The sequence below is a fragment of the Salmo trutta genome, chromosome 3, assembly GCF_901001165.1.
Source record: "Salmo trutta chromosome 3, fSalTru1.1, whole genome shotgun sequence".
NCBI classification, from domain to species: domain Eukaryota; kingdom Metazoa; phylum Chordata; class Actinopteri; order Salmoniformes; family Salmonidae; genus Salmo; species Salmo trutta.
In genome coordinates, this window is record NC_042959.1 from 68213023 (window position 1) to 68232327 (window position 19305).

Genomic DNA, 19305 nt, shown 5'->3' on the forward strand with positions numbered 1-19305 from the left:
AGCCAGAGGTGTGACTGATCTCAACTGAATCACAGCACCCAAAACACCATGGAGCCAAGTGTCAGCCAGAGGTGTGACTGACCTCAACTGAATCACAGCACCCAAACACCATGAAGCCAAGTGTCAGCCAGAGGTGTGACTGACCTCAACTGAATCACAGCACCCAAAACACCATGAAGCCAAGTGTCAGCCAGAGGTGTGACTGATCTCAACAGAATTACAGCACCCAAAACACCATGGAGCCAAGTGTCAGCCAGAGGTGTGACTGATCTCAACTGAATTACAGCACCCAAAACACAATGAAGCCAAGTGTCACCCAGAGGTGTGACTGACCTCAACTGAATTACAGCACCCAAAACACCATGGAGCCAAGTGTCAGCCAGAGGTGTGACTGATCTCAACTGAATCACAGCACCCAAAACACCATGGAGCTAAGTGTCAGCCAGAGGTGTGACTGACCTCAACTGAATTACAGCACCCAAAACACCATGGAGCCAAGTGTCAGCCAGAGGTGTGACTGATCTCAACTGAATCACAGCACCCAAAACACCATGGAGCCAAGTGTCAGCCAGAGGTGTGACTGACCTCAACTGAATCACAGCACCCAAAACACCATGAAGCCAAGTGTCAGCCAGAGGTGTGACTGACCTCAACTGAATCACAGCACCCAAAACACCATGAAGCCAAGTGTCAGCCAGAGGTGTGACTGATCTCAACAGAATTACAGCACCCAAAACACCATGGAGCCAAGTGTCAGCCAGAGGTGTGACTGATCTCAACTGAATTACAGCACCCAAAACACAATGAAGCCAAGTGTCACCCAGAGGTGTGACTGACCTCAACTGAATCACAGCACCCAAAACACCATGGAGCCAAGTGTCAGCCAGAGGTGTGACTGATCTCAACTGAATCACAGCACCCAAAACACCATGGAGCCAAGTGTCAGCCAGAGGTGTGACCGACCTCAACTGAATCACAGCACCCAAAACATCATGGAGCCAAGTGTCAGCCAGAGGTGTGACTGACCTCAACTGAATTACAGCACCCAAAACACCATGGAGCCAAATGTCAGCCAGAGGTGTGACTGATCTCAACTGAATTACAGCAACCAAAACTCCATGGAGCCAAGTGTCAGCCAGAGGTGTGACTGACCTCAACTGAATCACAGCACCCAAAACACCATGAAGCCAAGTGTCAGCCAGAGAACTGGGCATGTAGTACAGTATATCTACTTGTACAAACAAGCCAGTCAATTCCACCTTCAACGATTGAAATGTGTGGATGCTTTGGTGATGCTTTGGTGACAGAGTGCCATCTAGTGACCAAGAATGAACATCTATCTAGATGGGGTCGGCAACAGGTGGTAATTTAGGAAATCTGTTTCCAAGTAATCTTACAAATAAAAAAAGAGACGTGATCGTGTTGAATTATAATCAAGGTATGAAATTATTGTTATTTTTAAATACAATCTCTTTTTGGGGTTAGTTGTGGTCAATTTGCAGTGTACAAATTATTAGAATTATTTTAAGGCCCCACGACCATTCGTTCCGACACCCTCCCTCCCCACTATATATGAGAAACATTTGGAATTGGAATTTCAGTTCACTTCTTGAACTGACTCAATTGAAATGGAATGTACTCCAACCCTGATAGATATGCATTATTTTTCCTCCACAGTCAATGTACCTCAGTTCAGACTCAGTGAAAGCTACAACTGCAAAATACATTTAGCTAAAGTGTGGCTCTTATGACATTGTAGTTGTAGGAGATAGTCTTCAAGGTATGATAACGCACCCTGCACTACAGCATTGGACATGCAGATAGACCGACTGACGGACATACCTGAGCTGGGCTTTGAGCTCTGTGAAGCAGGGTCTCTTGCTAGGGTCGTAGGCCCAGCACTTGGTCATCAGGCTGTACAGGGTAGGGGGGCAGTTGTGGGGCATGGCCAGACGCTCTCCGTTCTCTATCCGGCCGATGACATCGTTGTTCTTCACCCCCTGGAAGGGTTTGACTCCGTAGATGAGGATCTCCCACATACACACACCTGAAGTACAGAGAAACATATATCTATTTAAACCCAAATTTATCAGCTAATAACATACAGCCTTGGTCTTAAAAGTTTTAGAGCACTGTTTGATAAGTACTGTATCAAATTCCCATACTCACCAAACATCCACACGTCACTGGCTGAGGTAAAGCGTCTGAAGTTAATAGACTCTGGTGCCATCCATTTGATAGGCAGTTTCCCTTTGGAGGCTGGGACGAGAGGTGAAAGCTTGACTTTTATTTTTTGTGATCAAATGTTTTTATTGTGATTGATTAGACAGGTACACATGAACAATGCAACAAGTAACAAGACAAACACTTCCCCTCCCACAGGACTTCCATAAGCCATAGTTAGATGAGTGGTTCACAATAGCAGTCTCACAAGAGTCATACGCTGATGAAAAGAGCTGTTGAGTTTCTTTCACTCGCCCCATGCATACGTGCAACAGATATTTCCATGTTTATAATGTCCATGAATGACAGCAGCCACAGCTGTCTGCTTAAAGAGTGAGGAACCTAATGAATGACCTACTGATAACAAAAACAGCAGAAAGTGATCTCCTCTGGTATGCTAACTGAGGACAGTTAGTCTCCAGAACAGGTGAAACTCCTACCTTTGTAATAGGAGCTGTCCTCCATGTATCGAGACAAGCCAAAGTCTCCCAGTTTAACACAGTCCACTGAGGATACCAGCACGTTCCTGGCAGCTATATCCCTGCACGACGCAGACATGGTTACAATGGAAAAGAGAAGAGTAGTGTGTTTACAAGAAACACACAAAAGCCATATTAATAAGGCTAGATTGGGGTGAGGGCTTACCTATGTACAAAACGCTTGCTCTCCAGGTAGGCGAGTGCTGTGCTTAGCTGGAAAGCGTAGAGAATCAGTGATGCCAGGTCGAGGTTGTATTTTCTCACTTGCAGGAAAGAGCGTAGCTGTAAAGATGGGAAGAGAAAACAAAAGATGATACTTACTTTAGAATGTACATTATATACAGGGATGGATTAATGCAGGGGCTTCCTGGGGCTGAAGACCCTGGGCTCAAAAAAACATAAAAAATGTATAATAATAATAATAATAATAATAATAAAGGAGATATATACAGTATGTATTATATATGTAGTATATATTTTGAGTGTAGACAGCCTGATGCCGTTTTGCTAATCATCAGGTGGGGGGAGGAGAGGAGGTAGGGGGTGCCATGTGGGTAACTGGGGGCCCTGCCTTGATTGGGTAACTGATTAACTAAAAAAATAAAAATAATAAACTGCATAATAAATAAATGTGACTGCTCAATTGTATAAGTCAGGTGCTGGTCCAAAAATCTTTTGTGCATTTTTTTGTATTATTATAATAAATTTTATCCAACCACAGGAGCCCGCTCTCAGTGTTCAAAATACACCAGAGAGCACAATTTCAAGAAACTAGGCTTATGTCGCACATCACTACCTCACAGGAGAATACACTTTTTTTTATTATAAAAATGTGTTTTTTGGCAGAAATGCCTTCTGGAACATGTGAACTTTCATGTGCCTTAATAACAAACTTGTATGCCATCTGTAAATACGAATAAAATCGTTACATTACGAGCCTAGTTAGTTTAGCCACAGAAAAAGACAGCAACCTTCTTGCTAGCCATGATTGGCTGAGATAATGAGTGGGCTGGACATGCCGAGAGATGAGTTCCGACTGGTCTGCCATGTGGCTCGCTTCTGTCTATAACATGAGCTGGTCAGTATGTGTAGGTAATCCTTTCTAACAGGGCTTTTTTTGAAAGACATTGCGTAGTAGAACTGCATAAGTGTTGTTCTCCACTTTCCGGAGGGCCGAGTTTTGAAATCAGTGGAATTAGAGTATGATAGCTAAGGAGACGGAGAAGATTCTAGCGTTTGATTGCAAATATGCAAACAGAGTTGAAAAGAGAACACACAGAAGGCTGTTGTATAAAACACCTGTCTCTGGGTTACATCTTCAAACTAAGGACAACCATGGCATCCGTGACAGAGAGGGAGAAGCGTCTATCAATGCATACGGGTAAGATAGTCTAGCTGGCTACATTTTCAGATAATGCACATGTCTAATTTAGTCAGAAAGTCGTTTTAATTTCAAGTTAAAGTGTACTGTTAGATAACTAGCTAACGTTAGCTGGCTGGCTAGCTAACGTTACGTGTATGATCTGTGTAGTTATATTATTCGTATCTCAGAGCCATTTCCATTGCTAGTTATAGCCTAATGTTAGCTAGCTAACATTGAACCTGGTTGGTTAGCTGCCTACAGATTCATGCAGGGTATTAACGTTATGAGTTGGGATTATGGTTCATTGTTTAGCTAGCTAGCTACATGTCTAAACAAAAGACTGCACTATGCAAGTAACGATTTCAATGTTCATGATGTCAATGCGACAACTGTCGATAGACGTAGCTGATAAATTCGCTCTGGCTATCTACTCCGATTTCAGATCACTCTTGTCTGAGAGCGCAGAATAACTGACGAATTTACGAACGCTCAACACCAATTGTATATGGCCCGTGTCAGTAAACGTTGGCAAAAAAGCCTGATTAAATTATTGCCAGCAGCACAGTTGCAGTCACCAATGCTCTGGATAACATAAATACAGCCTAACCAGCTCTGCTAGTGCCAGTAAAATGGTCAGAGTGAGCTGTTCTCTCATTTGTGTCTCGAAGTAGCTAGCCAACATTAGCCAGTTAGCTTGGGTGCTTGACTGCTGATGTTAGGTCCGAACGCTTGGATCAACCCTACTCCTCGGCTAGACCGTCCAGTGTGCGCTCTGAACGTTCCGAGAGCGAAACGCTCTGAATTTGCGAATGTACAATCTGACAACGCTGAGTTTACGAATGCCCAGAGTGCACTCTGAGCACACTCTGGCAGTTCAGATTAAATTTATGAACACGTAGTATAAACCAGCCTTTAGTCTTGAAATCTTTGGTTGTTTAGTACATGGAATCGAACCAGGGTGTCTGTAGTGACGCCTCAAGCACTGAGATGCAGGGCCTTATACCGCTGCGCCACTCGGGAGCCCTAATGGGTACACTGGCAATGGGTGCCAGGGAACTGCCATCAATGGATTATATTTCTATGGTTGGTTGTGGATGTCAGTTTGCCTTTACAGATTTCAAAATACAATCACTGGAAAAACGTACATTTTGGAAAGCAAATGCCTACTGCTGAAAAAATAAGACTAATCTGTCTATAGAACCAATGGAAACACATTTCTCAACAAATGACAGCAGCACTGTTTTTCAAAGTAGCTCATCTTGAGACAGGCCATTGCCACGACGAGCGCATTGGCCATCACTGTGGGCAGCCTATGGCTTCATCTTCATCATTAGGTGAGTCAGTGTGCCACTGGACATTACATTTAGTAGCCTACTATGATATATATACTGTATATATATTGCCTCCTGATAATGTACAATCTGTGTGTCGCTTCATTGGCCTGGGCTATTGTTTATTGTGAATTCCAGACCAGATTGATCTCAGTTTGTCAGTCAGAGTAGACACTGATTTCAGTCATTTGTGTGGTATTAAAAGAGATTGTGCTAATGTCTTCTGTCATGTAAATGACATGCATGAAATGCGGTTTTTTTCCTCATGTGTGGAAATTCTCTGCTCAACTGTAGCCTATGCCACATGCCAAATCTTATTCTGGCTTTAGGGCCTCTTTCTTCAACAGTAAATGTAACACGCTTCCAATTGCATCTTAGTGCATGGATTTGTTTACAGAAAATGATGGTGTACCGGGAAGGAGGGGCTATAGAAAAAAACAAAGCCCGGGGCCTACGATTTCTTAATCCAGCCCTGATCATATATAACATAGACTGCCTTCTACAATGTACTGTATAAACCTTGAAATTGAACCTTGAATGTGATGCCTCTATCCACCACTAGATGGCCATCCCTAACAGCTGAAACGTTGTGAAAGGTAGAAGAAGTACCATCCAAGACTAAATGGGTAAAGAAATCAAAAAAATCTAATTACAGTACTCTTCAGCATGATCCATAGGTTACTGTTACAGAGCCTGAGGTCATCACTGTTAAACTGATTCCTGTATTAAAGGTACTTCCTGTATTAAAGCACTGTATTGTGTGTGTGTTCTGTACCTCTCCCAGTGTACACAGCTCCATGATGATCCACCCTGGGTTTTCTGTGATCACTCCAATCAGCTTCACTATGTGGGGGTGGTCAAACTGACGCATGGTCACTGCATGGGGACAACAAGCACACACACACACACACACACACACACTCTATTCAGTGTAATTGAATAGACCAGGGATTAGCTAGGCTATGGTTTATAGAATCAGGTTACTGTATGTAGGGCGAAAAGGTAGAGTGGAAGATGAAGACTGATTATATAGTGGATTATTATTCATGTTGATAATAAATATCAAGGCTGTTATGAAGGAAGCAGGCCCATGTTTACAGTGGGCTATTTTAGGAGAGGAGGGGACAGGAGAGGAGGAGAGGAGAGAAGGGAGGAAGGGAGAGAAGAGGGGAGGAGAGGCTGGGGTTAGAGGAGAGGAGGGGACAGGAGAGGAGGAGAGGAGAGAAGGGAGGAAGGGAGAGAAGAGGGGAGGAGAGCCTGGGGTTAGAGGAGAGGAGGGGACAGGAGAGGAGGAGAGGAGAGAAGGGAGGAAGGGAGAGAAGAGGGGAGGAGAGGCTGGGGTTAGAGGAGAGGAGGGGACAGGAGAGGAGAGAAGGGAGGAAGGGAGAGAAGAGGGGAGGAGAGGCTGGGGTTAGAGGAGAGGAGGGGACAGGAGGAGAGGAGGGGAGGCTTTATAGTGGTGATGTGCTATTTGATGTGTTTTAGAGCAGTGTGTGTGTGTTTGGGTTTTGTCTCTCTCTGTCTCTGTGTGTGTGTGTGTGTGTGTGTGTGTGTGTGTGTGTGTGTGTGTGTGTGTGTGTGTGTGTGTGTGTGTGTGTGTGTGCATCCATGTGTGTAGTGTTAGAGAGAGTATGTGTGGGCATGCACGCATGAGTGTGTGTGTCTCAGACTCAGCAAGGGGAAGGAAGGGGTGTGTATTGCACTTGGGAAATCAGCAGGACTATACTAGTGTAAACCCACTTTCTCTAAACCCATCCCTCTCTAAAGCGGTGCTCTGTCCTCCCCAGTCCCCCTGCAGCCTCCACACATTCCTGCTGTGTTTTCATACATGGGGGTTAGCTCAGTCCCACCTTGTCTGGGCATTTCATCTGGATAAAGGAGCCTTTCTCTCTGTCAGGACCACTGGAGCTGAAGAGCAGTTAAGTCTTCTGCTGTTCAAAAACCCACTGCTACACTAAGTCTGCATCACAAATGGCACACACATACCCATAAAGCGCGCTATATAGGAAATAGGGTGCCATTTGGGATGCATACTAAATCTCTGCATGTTGTAGCCCTAAAAAGCTCATGTGTTCAACCCTCAGTAGTATACACACAACTGATGTAATATGTATGAAGAGCAAGAGGTCGTATGTGCTGTGATCAAGAAGGACGACAGGGGGAGGTGTGTTACTTACGAGCTTCTTGTAAGAACTTCTCCCTGACACTATCAGAGGTGCAGTTCTTACACGTCTTGATGGCCACAGACAGAGCAGGGTTTTCCTACAGAGAGAAATAAAACATCAGAAAATGGTAGTTTAAATAAATCAAGTCTAAGAGGATTGTGTCTTGTTTTTCCACAAATGTGTAAACACCCTATTCCCTATGTAGAGCATTAATTTTGAACAAGGCCCATAGAGATACCCATAGGGCTCTGGTCAAAAGCAGTGGGTTACATAGGGAATAGGGAGGCATTTGGGACATAACCTAGGCCTACCGGGCTCATGTAGACTCCCTGGTGGACGTCCCCGAACTGTCCCTCTCCGATACAGCGACCCAGCTCAATCCTCTGTCTCTGAATCTCATAGTCCCTGGCTGGATACAACACACAGCATTAGACACACTGACTTTATAATCTCATAGTCCCTGGCTGGGTACAACACAGCATTAGACACACTGACTTTATAATCTCATAGTCCCTGGCTGGGTACAACACAGCATTAGACACACTGATTTTATAATCTCATAGTCCCTGGCTGGGTACAACACAGCATTAGACACACTGACTTTATAATCTCATAGTCCCTGGCTGGGTACAACACACAGCATTAGACACACTGACTTTATAATCTCATAGTCCCTGGCTGGGTACAACACAGCATTAGACACACTGACTTTATAATCTCATAGTCCCTGGCTGGGTACAACACACAGCATTAGACACACTGACTGTATGATCTCATAGTCCCTGGCTGGGTACAACACAGCATTAGACACACTGATTTAATAATCTCATAGTCCCTGGCTGGGTACAACACAGCATTAGACACACTGACTGTATAATCTCATAGTCCCTGGCTGGGTACAACACAGCATTAGACACACTGATTTAATAATCTCATAGTCCCTGGCTGGGTACAACACACAGCATTAGACACACTGACTGTATGATCTCATAGTCCCTGGCTGGGTACAACACACAGCATTAGACACACTGACTTTATAATCTCATAGTCCCTGGCTGGGTACAACACAGCATTAGACACACTGACTTTATAATCTCATAGTCCCTGGCTGGGTACAACACAGCATTAGACACAATGACTGTATAATCTCATAGTCCCTGGCTGGATACAACACAGTGTTAGATACACTGACTTTATAATCTCATAGTCCCTGGCTGGGTACAACACAGCATTAGACACACTGACTGTATAATCTCATAGTCCCTGGCTGGGTACAACACAGCATTAGACACACTGACTGTATAATCTCATAGTCCCTGGCTGGGTACAACACAGCATTAGACACACTGACGGTATAATCTCATTGTCCCTGGCTGGGTACAACACAGCATTAGACACACTGACGGTATAATCTCATTGTCCCACACTGACTTTATAATCTCATAGTCCCTGGCTGGGTACAACACAGCATTAGACACACTGACTTCATATCAACTGGATTAAAGGCAATGGGTGGTATGGACATGAAGATCACAGTACAACATGCAATAATCCAATTCCATTCAAATCAGGACTGCTAAGGCTGTCCATGGATTTGCATGCAATTGCTGATTTGTTGAGTAAATACAATCATATTGTTTCACCAGACATGCCAAGCCATAATCAGATTTTACCATTGAAATGTAAAACATTACTAAACAGTATGATGGCATCAAATTATCTTTGTTTTCTTCTTAACTTTGCACATATTCTGGAGGGCCAGTGAGTGGCCATGCTGCAGCAGTACTGTGTCTGATTAGTGGCTGTGATCCCTTCCATCCATAGCGGGTCAATAGGACAGACTGGCTGCACTATTTATCTTTCTCTGGGCTGGACAGTGTCTATTCACCAACAACCAACAAATCAATCAAAACACTACATGTACTGCTATTTTGGCAAAAATGAAACAAAATCACAGAAACACCATCACACAAGTCAAACCATAGGTACACCTGGGTCAAATGGTAAATACTTTCAAATACTTGATTTAGCTTGGATATTGATTGGCCTTGTGCGACCACTCCATTGGTTCAATTGCACACTAAATCAAGTGTAGCTCAAGTATTTGAAAGTATTTGACATATATGGCTGACCCTGGTCTGACAACCACAATACAACCAAAAGGCAATCCTCAAGTACAGGGCTGAGACGCACACCATTACCTTCCTCTAGTCCATAGTATTCTGCAGGGCAGTTCATGTGAGGAGAAATCTTTTAGAAGTACATCAACATTGGAGGAACATACTTTTAAAATTGTTTAAACTGTACAAAAGGTCCCTCCCTCTTCCCTTGTCCCTGGTTTGGAGAAACACATGACTAACTCAGAGTGCTTTTCTGGCAAAGGGGAGTGACATTTGTTGCATGTAGAAGACAGTCAGTGCAAACAAACTGCAGGGAGATTAATATCCTTGGACTACACTGCCATTTGTCAGCAGCCTCTGTTGCCGGCTGGGTTTGTGTGTGTGTGTGTGTGTGCACATAATATAAACGGCTAGTGTTTCAGGCTATGTTAAATACTTCTCCACTGTTACGATACAAAATAAACTAAGGAGTCGTGTGGAGCACAATCTTAGAAAAAATAGTTCCAAAAGGGTTCTTCAGCTGTCCCCATAGGAGAACCCTTTTTGGTCCCAGGCAGAACACTTTTTGGGGTTTCAGGTAGAACCTAGGGTTATTCAAAGGGTTCTCCTATGGTTCTCCTATGGGGACAACCGAAGAACCATTTTAGGTTCTACATACAGTTAAAGTTGGAAGTTTACATACACCTTAGCCAAATACATTTAAACTCAGTTTTTCACAATTCCTGACATTTAATCAGAGTAAAACTTCCCTGTCTTAGGTCAGTTAGGATCACCACTTTATTTTAAGAATGTGAAATGTCAGAATAATAGTAGAGAGAATGATTTATTTCAGCTTTTATTTCTTTCATCATATTCACAGTGGGTCAGAAGTTTACATACACTCAATTAGTATTTGGTAGTGTTGCCTTTAAATTGTTTAACTTGGGTCAAACGTTTTGGGTAGCCTTCCGAAAGCTTCCCACAATAAGTTGGGTGAATTTTGGCCCATTCCTCCTGACAGAGCTGGTGTAACTGAGTCAGGTTTCTAGGCCTCCTTGCTCGCACACACTTTTTCAGTTCTGCCCACAAATTTTCTATAGAGTTGAGGTCAGGGCTTTGTGATGGCCACTCCAATACCTTGACTTTGTTGTCCTTAAGCCATAACTTTGGAAGTTTGGTTGGGGTCATTGTCCATTTGGAAGACCCATTTGCGACCAAGCTTTAACTTCCTGACTGATGTCTTGAGATGTTGCTTCAATATATCCACATAATGTTCCATCCTCATGATGCCATCTATTTTGTGAAGTTCACCAGTCCGTCCTGCAGCAAAGCACCCCCACAACATGATGCTGCCATCCCCGTGCTTCACGGTTGGGATGGTGTTCTTCGGCTTGCAAGCCTCCCCATTTCTCCTCCAAATGTAACGATGGTCATTATGGCCAAACAGTTCTATTTTTGTTTCATCAGACCAGGGGACATTTCTCCAAAAAGTACGATCTTTGTCCCCATGTGCAGTTGCAAACCGTAGTCTGGCTTTTTTATGGCGGTTTTGGAGCAGTGGCTTCTTCCTTACTGAGCGGCCTTTCAGGTTATGTCGATATAGGACTTGTTATACTGTGGATATAGATACTTTTGTACCTGTTTCCTCCAGCATCTTCACAAGGTCCTTTGCTGTTGTTCTGGGATTGATTTGCACTTTCAGCACCAAAGTACGTTCATCTCTAGGAGACAGAACGCGTCTCCTTCCTGAGCAGTATGATGGCTGTGTGGTCCCATGGTGTTTATACTTGCGTACTATTGTTTGTACAGATGAACGTGGCACCTTCAGGCATTTGGAAATTGCTCCCAAGGATGAACCAGACTTGTGGAGGTCTACAATTGTTTTTCTGAGGTCTTGGCTGATTTCTTTTGATTTTCCCATGATGTCAAAGCAAAGAGGCACAGAGTTTGAGGGTAGGCCTTGAAATACATCCACAGGTATACCTCCGATTGACTCAAATTATGTCAATTAGCCTATCAGAAGCTTCTACAGCCATGACATCATTTTCTGGAATTTTCCAAGCTGTTTAAAGGCACAGTCAACTTAGTGTATGTAAACTTCTGACCCACTGGAATTGTAATACAGTGAAATAATCTGTCTGTAAACAGTTGTTGGAAAAATTTATTGTGTCATGCACAAAGTAGATGTCCTAACCGACTTGCCAAAACTATAGTTTGTTAACAAGAAATTTGTGGAGTGGTTGAAAAACGAGTTTTAATGACTACAACCTAAGTGTATGTAAACTTCCGACTTCAACTGTAGCACCTTTTTTTCCTGAAGAGTGTAGGACAAAGGACAGATATGTCATGAAAAATGAAATGTTGAGAGGAAACTGTTTGAATAAGCAGCAGAAGACACAGTCACAGCCAGCTCATTCTACTAATAGTGATCGACAGATCCACCTCATGCACTCTGTGTTGGGCTTTCCCCGTGTAAATATGATTCTAGCTATTTGTGAACTACTCTCTATCAACAGTAATATTTACAATAAAGATTAACCTAAAATAATTGAGAAACATTATTGCCTCTGAATACTAGTTAAGTGAAGAACAATCTAAATAAAACTGCTACAAATGTGGTAGCAAAAAACTGAACTCGAAAAATAAAAATGATGAACTGAAAGACGCCTAACACCAACTTGACCCCTGTAGCTTTGGTGCTTTCAGAGAACTCCAGTCTCAATGACCCCAGGAAGGCAGAATGTGGTAACAACAACCAATCAGAAAGTGGGGCACACTTCTCCAAACTGGGTTAAAGCTGTACACTAGAGGCCACGATCAAAGGCACACGGGGTCTGGAGAGAACATCTGGCCTTTCAGGGGAGTGTGGTCTGCAGCTCACCACTAAGAGCCACTCTAAAACCCAGCACAGCTGCCTGTCGCTGCCTCCCTCCATCCTCCTCAGCACATGATCCCTTGCTTACTCCCTGTGTGACAGATGCTACCGTACTCACTGGAGGGCATGGTGTAGGTATCCTCATCATCTATGATCTCCGCATAGTCGTCTGTCTCTGGGGGAAAAAGAGAGTGACACATGGTGAGCCCAACAGTTTGAGAGAGAGAGATAGAGAGGTGAGGACAATGAACAGCAGCATTCTGACTCTAAGCAGGATAGCCCAACATGACAGACAGGAGTTAGGCTAGGCTTTAATTTGTTTAACTACGTCTAGACTTGTACTTAACTTACCTTTAGTACAATAAAGTACCTTTACCAAAACCCCACCATTTCAAAGTTGTTAACCCTTAACAACAACCCCCCCTCCACACATATGACAAACAGCCCAGCTCTATGACGTGCCTCCCTGTGCGTTCTCCCACCATGTTCCTCAGGTCTGAGCTGTGCTCCAATAGCAGCAGTGGTATTTGAGTGAGGGGAGGAGGGATAAGGAGGAGTTTTTCCCCCCAGAGAAACTTCTTCAGGAAAAACCGATTGAGTCATGGGTAACTCCAGAGTCATTGGGTGAGCCTGTCTATCCTGACTGCTGTGATTTTAAGGAAGAAGCAAAAGTTTCCAGGAAAAGATAACCCACAGAGGAATGTTGAGACAGCCCTGCTTTTTGCAGCCTGAGATAAAGAAAAAAAGCTGCTGATAAGTCAAATGATTTGATTTGACTCAGGACTAGTGTTAAAAAGCTGTGAAATGTTATGATAGTGTGTCATTATTAATGAAGGAAAAAAAGACTCGAGACAAGGGTTACTCAAAAATGACTAGAAAACGTAGGAAAATCAGAGCACTCTGAAAAGTGTAGAACGTACCCAAATGGACAGAGTGACAGAATAATATGACCCATTCTAACCATAATGAGGACACCACAGATCATTGTAGAAGCCCTATGTTTAATAACACATTAGGAACTGAGGAAAAGAAAGTTGATAAGAGGTTGAACTTTACCGTCCCCACTTAAATCCCCTGCAAATCCACGTAGGTAGCATGCACAGGTTAGAGAGAGAGGGAGAGGTGAAAAACACCGGTTAGGGCATGTTTACTGGCCCTCTTAGAGAAAGTTGACAGCAAAATAGCGAGTTTAAAGGTGAAAACCAAGTAGAAGCCACTTCTTATTATCTCTCAGGGGATTGCCCCAGACGTTGATAAGGGTGTTGATAGTAAGAGGCTGCCAAGTCAGTAACACACACACACACACACACACACACACACACACACACACACACACACACACACACACACACACACACACACACACACACACACACACACACACACACACACACAAATGACAGAGAAACGAAAGGTTTAGGGGAAGTGTAACTTCTAAACGTAACTTCAGAGAGCATCTCAGTTAGTTGAACAACATTGGAATGGAAGTCCTGGTGCAGTTTTTGTGCTGAGCTGAATTATTTTGTTTCATCCTCTGCAGAGAGATTTCATTTTATCAGGGTCATACAAAGTCTGCAGAGAGATTTCATTTTATCAGGGTCATACAAAGTCTGCAGAGAGATTTCATTTTATCTTGTTCATACAAAGTCTGCAGAGAGATTTCATTTTATCAGGGTCATTTTTATCAGGGTCATACAAAGTCTGCAGAGAGATTTCATTTTATCAGGGTCATACAAAGTCTGCAGAGAGATTTCATTTTATCAGGGTCATACAAAGTCTGCAGAGAGATTTCATTTTATCAGGGTCATACAAAGTCTGCAGAGAGATTTCATTTCATCAGGGTCATACAAAGTCTGCAGAGAGATTTCATTTCATCAGGGTCATACAAAGTCCATGACCACTCAGAGAAGAGAGGAAAACAAACACTTCTAAGAGACGGAGCCAACGTTCATCTAAACATTCTGCATCAGAACTATATCTAAGAGACGGAGCCAACGTTCATCTAAACATTCTGCATCAGAACTATATCTAAGAGACGGAGCCAACGTTCATCTAAACATTCTGCATCAGAACTATATCTAAGAGACGGAGCCAACGTTCATCTAAACATTCTGCATCAGAACTATATCTAAGAGACGGAGCCAACGTTCATCTAAACATTCTGCATCAGAACTATATCTAAGAGACGGAGCCAACGTTCATCTAAACATTCTGCATCAGAACTATATCTAAGAGACGGAGCCAACGTTCATCTAAACATTCTGCATCAGAACTATATCTAAGAGACGGAGCCAACGTTCATCTAAACATTCTGCATCAGAACTATATCTAAGAGACGGAGCCAACGTTCATCTAAACATTCTGCATCAGAACTATATCTAAGAGACGGAGCCAACGTTCATCTAAACATTCTGCATCAGAACTATATCTAAGAGACGGAGCCAACGTTCATCTAAACATTCTGCATCAGAACTATATCTAAGAGACGGAGCCAACGTTCATCTAAACATTCTGCATCAGAACTATATCTAAGAGACGGAGCCAACGTTCATCTAAACATTCTGCATCAGAACTATATCTAAGAGACGGAGCCAACGTTCATCTAAACATTCTGCATCAGAACTATATCTAAGAGACGGAGCCAACGTTCATCTAAACATTCTGCATCAGAACTATATCTAAGAGACGGAGCCAACGTTCATCTAAACATTCTGCATCAGAACTATATCTAAGAGACGGAGCCAACGTTCATCTAAACATTCTGCATCAGAACTATATCTAAGAGACGGAGCCAACGTTCATCTAAACATTCTGCATCAGAACTATATCTAAGAGACGGAGCCAACGTTCATCTAAACATTCTGCATCAGAACTATATCTAAGAGACGGAGCCAACGTTCATCTAAACATTCTGCATCAGAACTATATCTAAGAGACGGAGCCAACGTTCATCTAAACATTCTGCATCAGAACTATATCTAAGAGACGGAGCCAACGTTCATCTAAACATTCTGCATCAGAACTATATCTAAGAGACGGAGCCAACGTTCATCTAAACATTCTGCATCAGAACTATATCTAAGAGACGGAGCCAACGTTCATCTAAACATTCTGCATCAGAACTATATCTAAGAGACGGAGCCAACGTTCATCTAAACATTCTGCATCAGAACTATATCTAAGAGACGGAGCCAACGTTCATCTAAACATTCTGCATCAGAACTATATCTAAGAGACGGAGCCAACGTTCATCTAAACATTCTGCATCAGAACTATATCAACTGAACCTTACAACCGTATCGTGTTATAATGACAAGAGAATAAGAGAGTTATACAACATGACAATACATTCAACTACAGTGATGCCTGAGCATATCTAGCATGGGTCTTCAGAACCTTATTCCCTATGTAGTGCACTACTTTCAACCAGGGTCCAAAGTAGTGCACTATATTGGGAATAGGGTGCCATTATATAGGGAATAGGGTGCCACAACAAGACTTCTCCCCAGTACCATCATGATCATATGGGGGGACTCGAGTTCCACACAAGCATCTCTCTATTTGTTCTGAGTGTGCTCTGTCAATGGGACCATATGCACACAGGCCTGTCTGTCCCCTGCTCCACCCTGCTCCACCCTGCTCCACCCTGCTCCTCCCTGCTCCATCCACCCTCTCAATCAGCTCTTTATTTGACACTCACCCAGTAGTCATTAACATTCTACTGTGATACGGGCCAGAGACTGGGGGAAGAGCTCTGTGACATTTAAACTGGAGAGATAGGAAGGAGAGGACACACACACACACACATACACAGTCTTGCATAGCTACAGTTACCTTGTGGGGACACAATTCAGTACCATTCAAAATCCTATTTTCCCTAACCCCAAACCCCTGGGGTGGCAGGTAGCCTAGTGGTTAGAGTGTTGGACTAGTAACTGAAAGGTTGCTGGATTGAATCCCTGAGCTGACAAGGTAAAAATCTGTCGTTCTGCCCCTTAACAAGGCAGTTAACCCACTGTTCCCTGGTAGGCTGTCATTGTAAATAAGAATTTGTTCTGAACTGACTAGTTAAATAAAAGATATATATAAAAATATTTATAATAATCCGTACCCTAACCTTAACCCAAAAACCAAGCTCCTAACCCTTAACGTAATTCTAACACTAAGTCCAATCTTAACCCTAAACCTCCTGGAAATAGCATTTGACCTTGTGGGGACTAACAAAATGCCCCCAGTTGTTCAAATGTTTGTTTGTTTACTATTAGTTAAATAGTTAAACACACACACACACACACACACACACACACACACACACACACACACACACACACACACACACACACACACACACACAGGCCTGTGCCCACTGACACAGTGTTAAGTTGATAGATGAGGTGCTGTGGGGTGAGGATGTATTGCCAGAGCCAGACAGTACTTGGCTGGCTGGTGAAATGGAACCTTGGGTGTAATTTGTGCCATTGGCCTGGTCTGGTCCTGATGGTTGATTCATTGTGATGTTTTACAGGGCCGTCTGATAACAGACTGATGGTTGATTCATTGTGATGTTTTACAGAGCCGTCTGATAACAGACTGATGGTTGATTCATTGTGATGTTTTACAGAGCCGTCTGATAACAGACTGATGGTTGATTCATTGTGATGTTTTACAGAGCCGTCTGATAACAGACTGATGGTTGATTCATAGTGATGTTTTCCAGAGCCGTCTGATAACAGACTGATGGTTGATTCATTGTGATGTTTTACAGAGCCGTCTGATAACAGACTGATGGTTGATTCATAGTGATGTTTTACAGAGCCGTCTGATAACAGACTGATGGTTGATTCATAGTGATGTTTTACAGAGCCGTCTGATAACAGACTGATGGTTGATTCATTATGTTTTACAGAGCCGTCTGATAACAGACTGATGGTTGATTCATAGTGATGTTTTACAGAGCCGTCTGATAACAGACTGATGGTTGATTCATAGTGATGTTTTACAGAGCCGTCTGATAACAGACTGATGGTTGATTCATTGTGATGTTTTACAGAGCCGTCTGATAACAGACTGATGGTTGATTCATTGTGATGTTTTACAGAGCCGTCTGATAACAGACTGATGGTTGATTCATTGTGATGTTTTACAGAGCCGTCTGATAACTGACTGATGGTTGATTCATTGTGATGTTTTACAGAGCCGTCTGATAACAGACTGATGGTTGATTCATTGTGATGTTTTACAGAGCCGTCTGATAAGAGACTGATGGTTGATTCATTGTGATGTTTTACAGAGCCGTCTGATAACAGACTGATGGTTGAGTCATTGTGATGTTTTACAGAGCCGTCTGATAACAGACTGATGGTTGATTCATTGTGATGTTTTACAGAGCCGTCTGATAACAGACTGATGGTTGAGTCATTGTGATGTTTTACAGAGCCGTCTGATAACAGACTGATGGTTGATTCATTGTGATGTTTTACAGAGCCGTCTGATAACTGACTGATGGTTGATTCATTGTGATGTTTTACAGAGCCGTCTGATAACAGACTGATGGTTGATTCATTGTGATGTTTTACAGAGCCGTCTGATAACTGACTGATGGTTGATTCATTGTGATGTTTTACAGAGCCGTCTGAAAACAGACTGATGGTTGATTCATTGTGATGTTTTACAGAGCCGTCTGATAACAGACTGATGGTTGATTCATTGTGATGTTTTACAGAGCCGTCTGATAACAGACTGATGGTTGATTCATTGTGATGTTTTACAGAGCCGTCTGATAACAGACTGATGGTTGATTCATTGTGATGTTTTACAGAGCCGTCTGATAACAGACTGATGGTTGATTCATAGTGATGTTTTACAGAGCCGTCTGATAACAGACTGATTGTTGATTCATAGTGATGTTTTACAGAGCCGTCTGATAACAGACTGATGGTTGATTCATTATGTTTTACAGAGCCGTCTGATAACAGACTGATGGTTGATTCATAGTGATGTTTTACAGAGCCGTCTGATAACAGACTGATGGTTGATTCATAGTGATGTTTTACAGAGCCGTCTGATAACAGACTGATGGTTGATTCATTGTGATGTTTTACAGAGCCGTCTGATAACAGACTGATGGTTGATTCATTGTGATGTTTTACAGAGCCGTCTGATAACTGACTGATGGTTGATTCATTGTGATGTTTTACAGAGCCGTCTGATAACAGACTGATGGTTGATTCATTGTGATGTTTTACAGAGCCGTCTGATAAGAGACTGATGGTTGATTCATTGTGATGTTTTACAGAGCCGTCTGATAACTGACTGATGGTTGATTCATTGTGATGTTTTACAGAGCCGTCTGATAACAGACTGATGGTTGATTCATTGTGATGTTTTACAGAGCCGTCTGATAACTGACTGATGGTTGATTCATTGTGATGTTTTACAGAGCCGTCTGATAACAGACTGATGTTGATTCATTGTGATGTTTTACAGAGCCGTCTGATAACAGACTGATGGTTGATTCATTGTGATGTTTTACAGAGCCGTCTGATAACAGACTGATGGTTGATTCATAGTGATGTTTTCCAGAGCCGTCTGATAACAGACAGATGGTTGATTCAAAGTGATGTTTTACAGAGCCGTCTGATAACAGACTGATGGTTGATTCATAGTGATGTTTTACAGAGCCGTCTGATAACAGACTGATGGTTGATTCATTGTGATGTTTTACAGAGCCGTCTGATAACAGACTGATGGTTGATTCATTGTGATGTTTT

General features: G+C 42.8%; 1 protein-coding gene across 8 annotated transcripts in view; it reads right to left on the bottom strand.

Annotated features, from left to right (window-relative positions):
• Window positions 1–19305, bottom strand: part of LOC115185451 (focal adhesion kinase 1) — a 136761-nt gene that overhangs the window by 34348 nt on the left and 83108 nt on the right. For 5 of the 8 annotated variants that reach the window (XM_029745768.1, XM_029745764.1, XM_029745759.1 and 2 more), the window contains 9 exons: window positions 12654–12710; window positions 9763–9783; window positions 7873–7970; window positions 7574–7658; window positions 6172–6272; window positions 2869–2984; window positions 2664–2764; window positions 2170–2259; window positions 1843–2047 (listed from right to left, as the gene is read on the bottom strand). In XM_029745768.1, coding sequence (XP_029601628.1) covers window positions 1843–2047; window positions 2170–2259; window positions 2664–2764; window positions 2869–2984; window positions 6172–6272; window positions 7574–7658; window positions 7873–7970; window positions 9763–9783; window positions 12654–12710 — 874 coding nt within the window. Of the gene's footprint in view, window positions 1–1842; window positions 2048–2169; window positions 2260–2663; window positions 2765–2868; window positions 2985–6171; window positions 6273–7573; window positions 7659–7872; window positions 7971–9762; window positions 9784–12653; window positions 12711–12886; window positions 13069–19305 lie in introns of those variants that run through there. The other 3 variants (XM_029745767.1, XM_029745766.1, XM_029745772.1) reach the window with 2 other exon arrangements.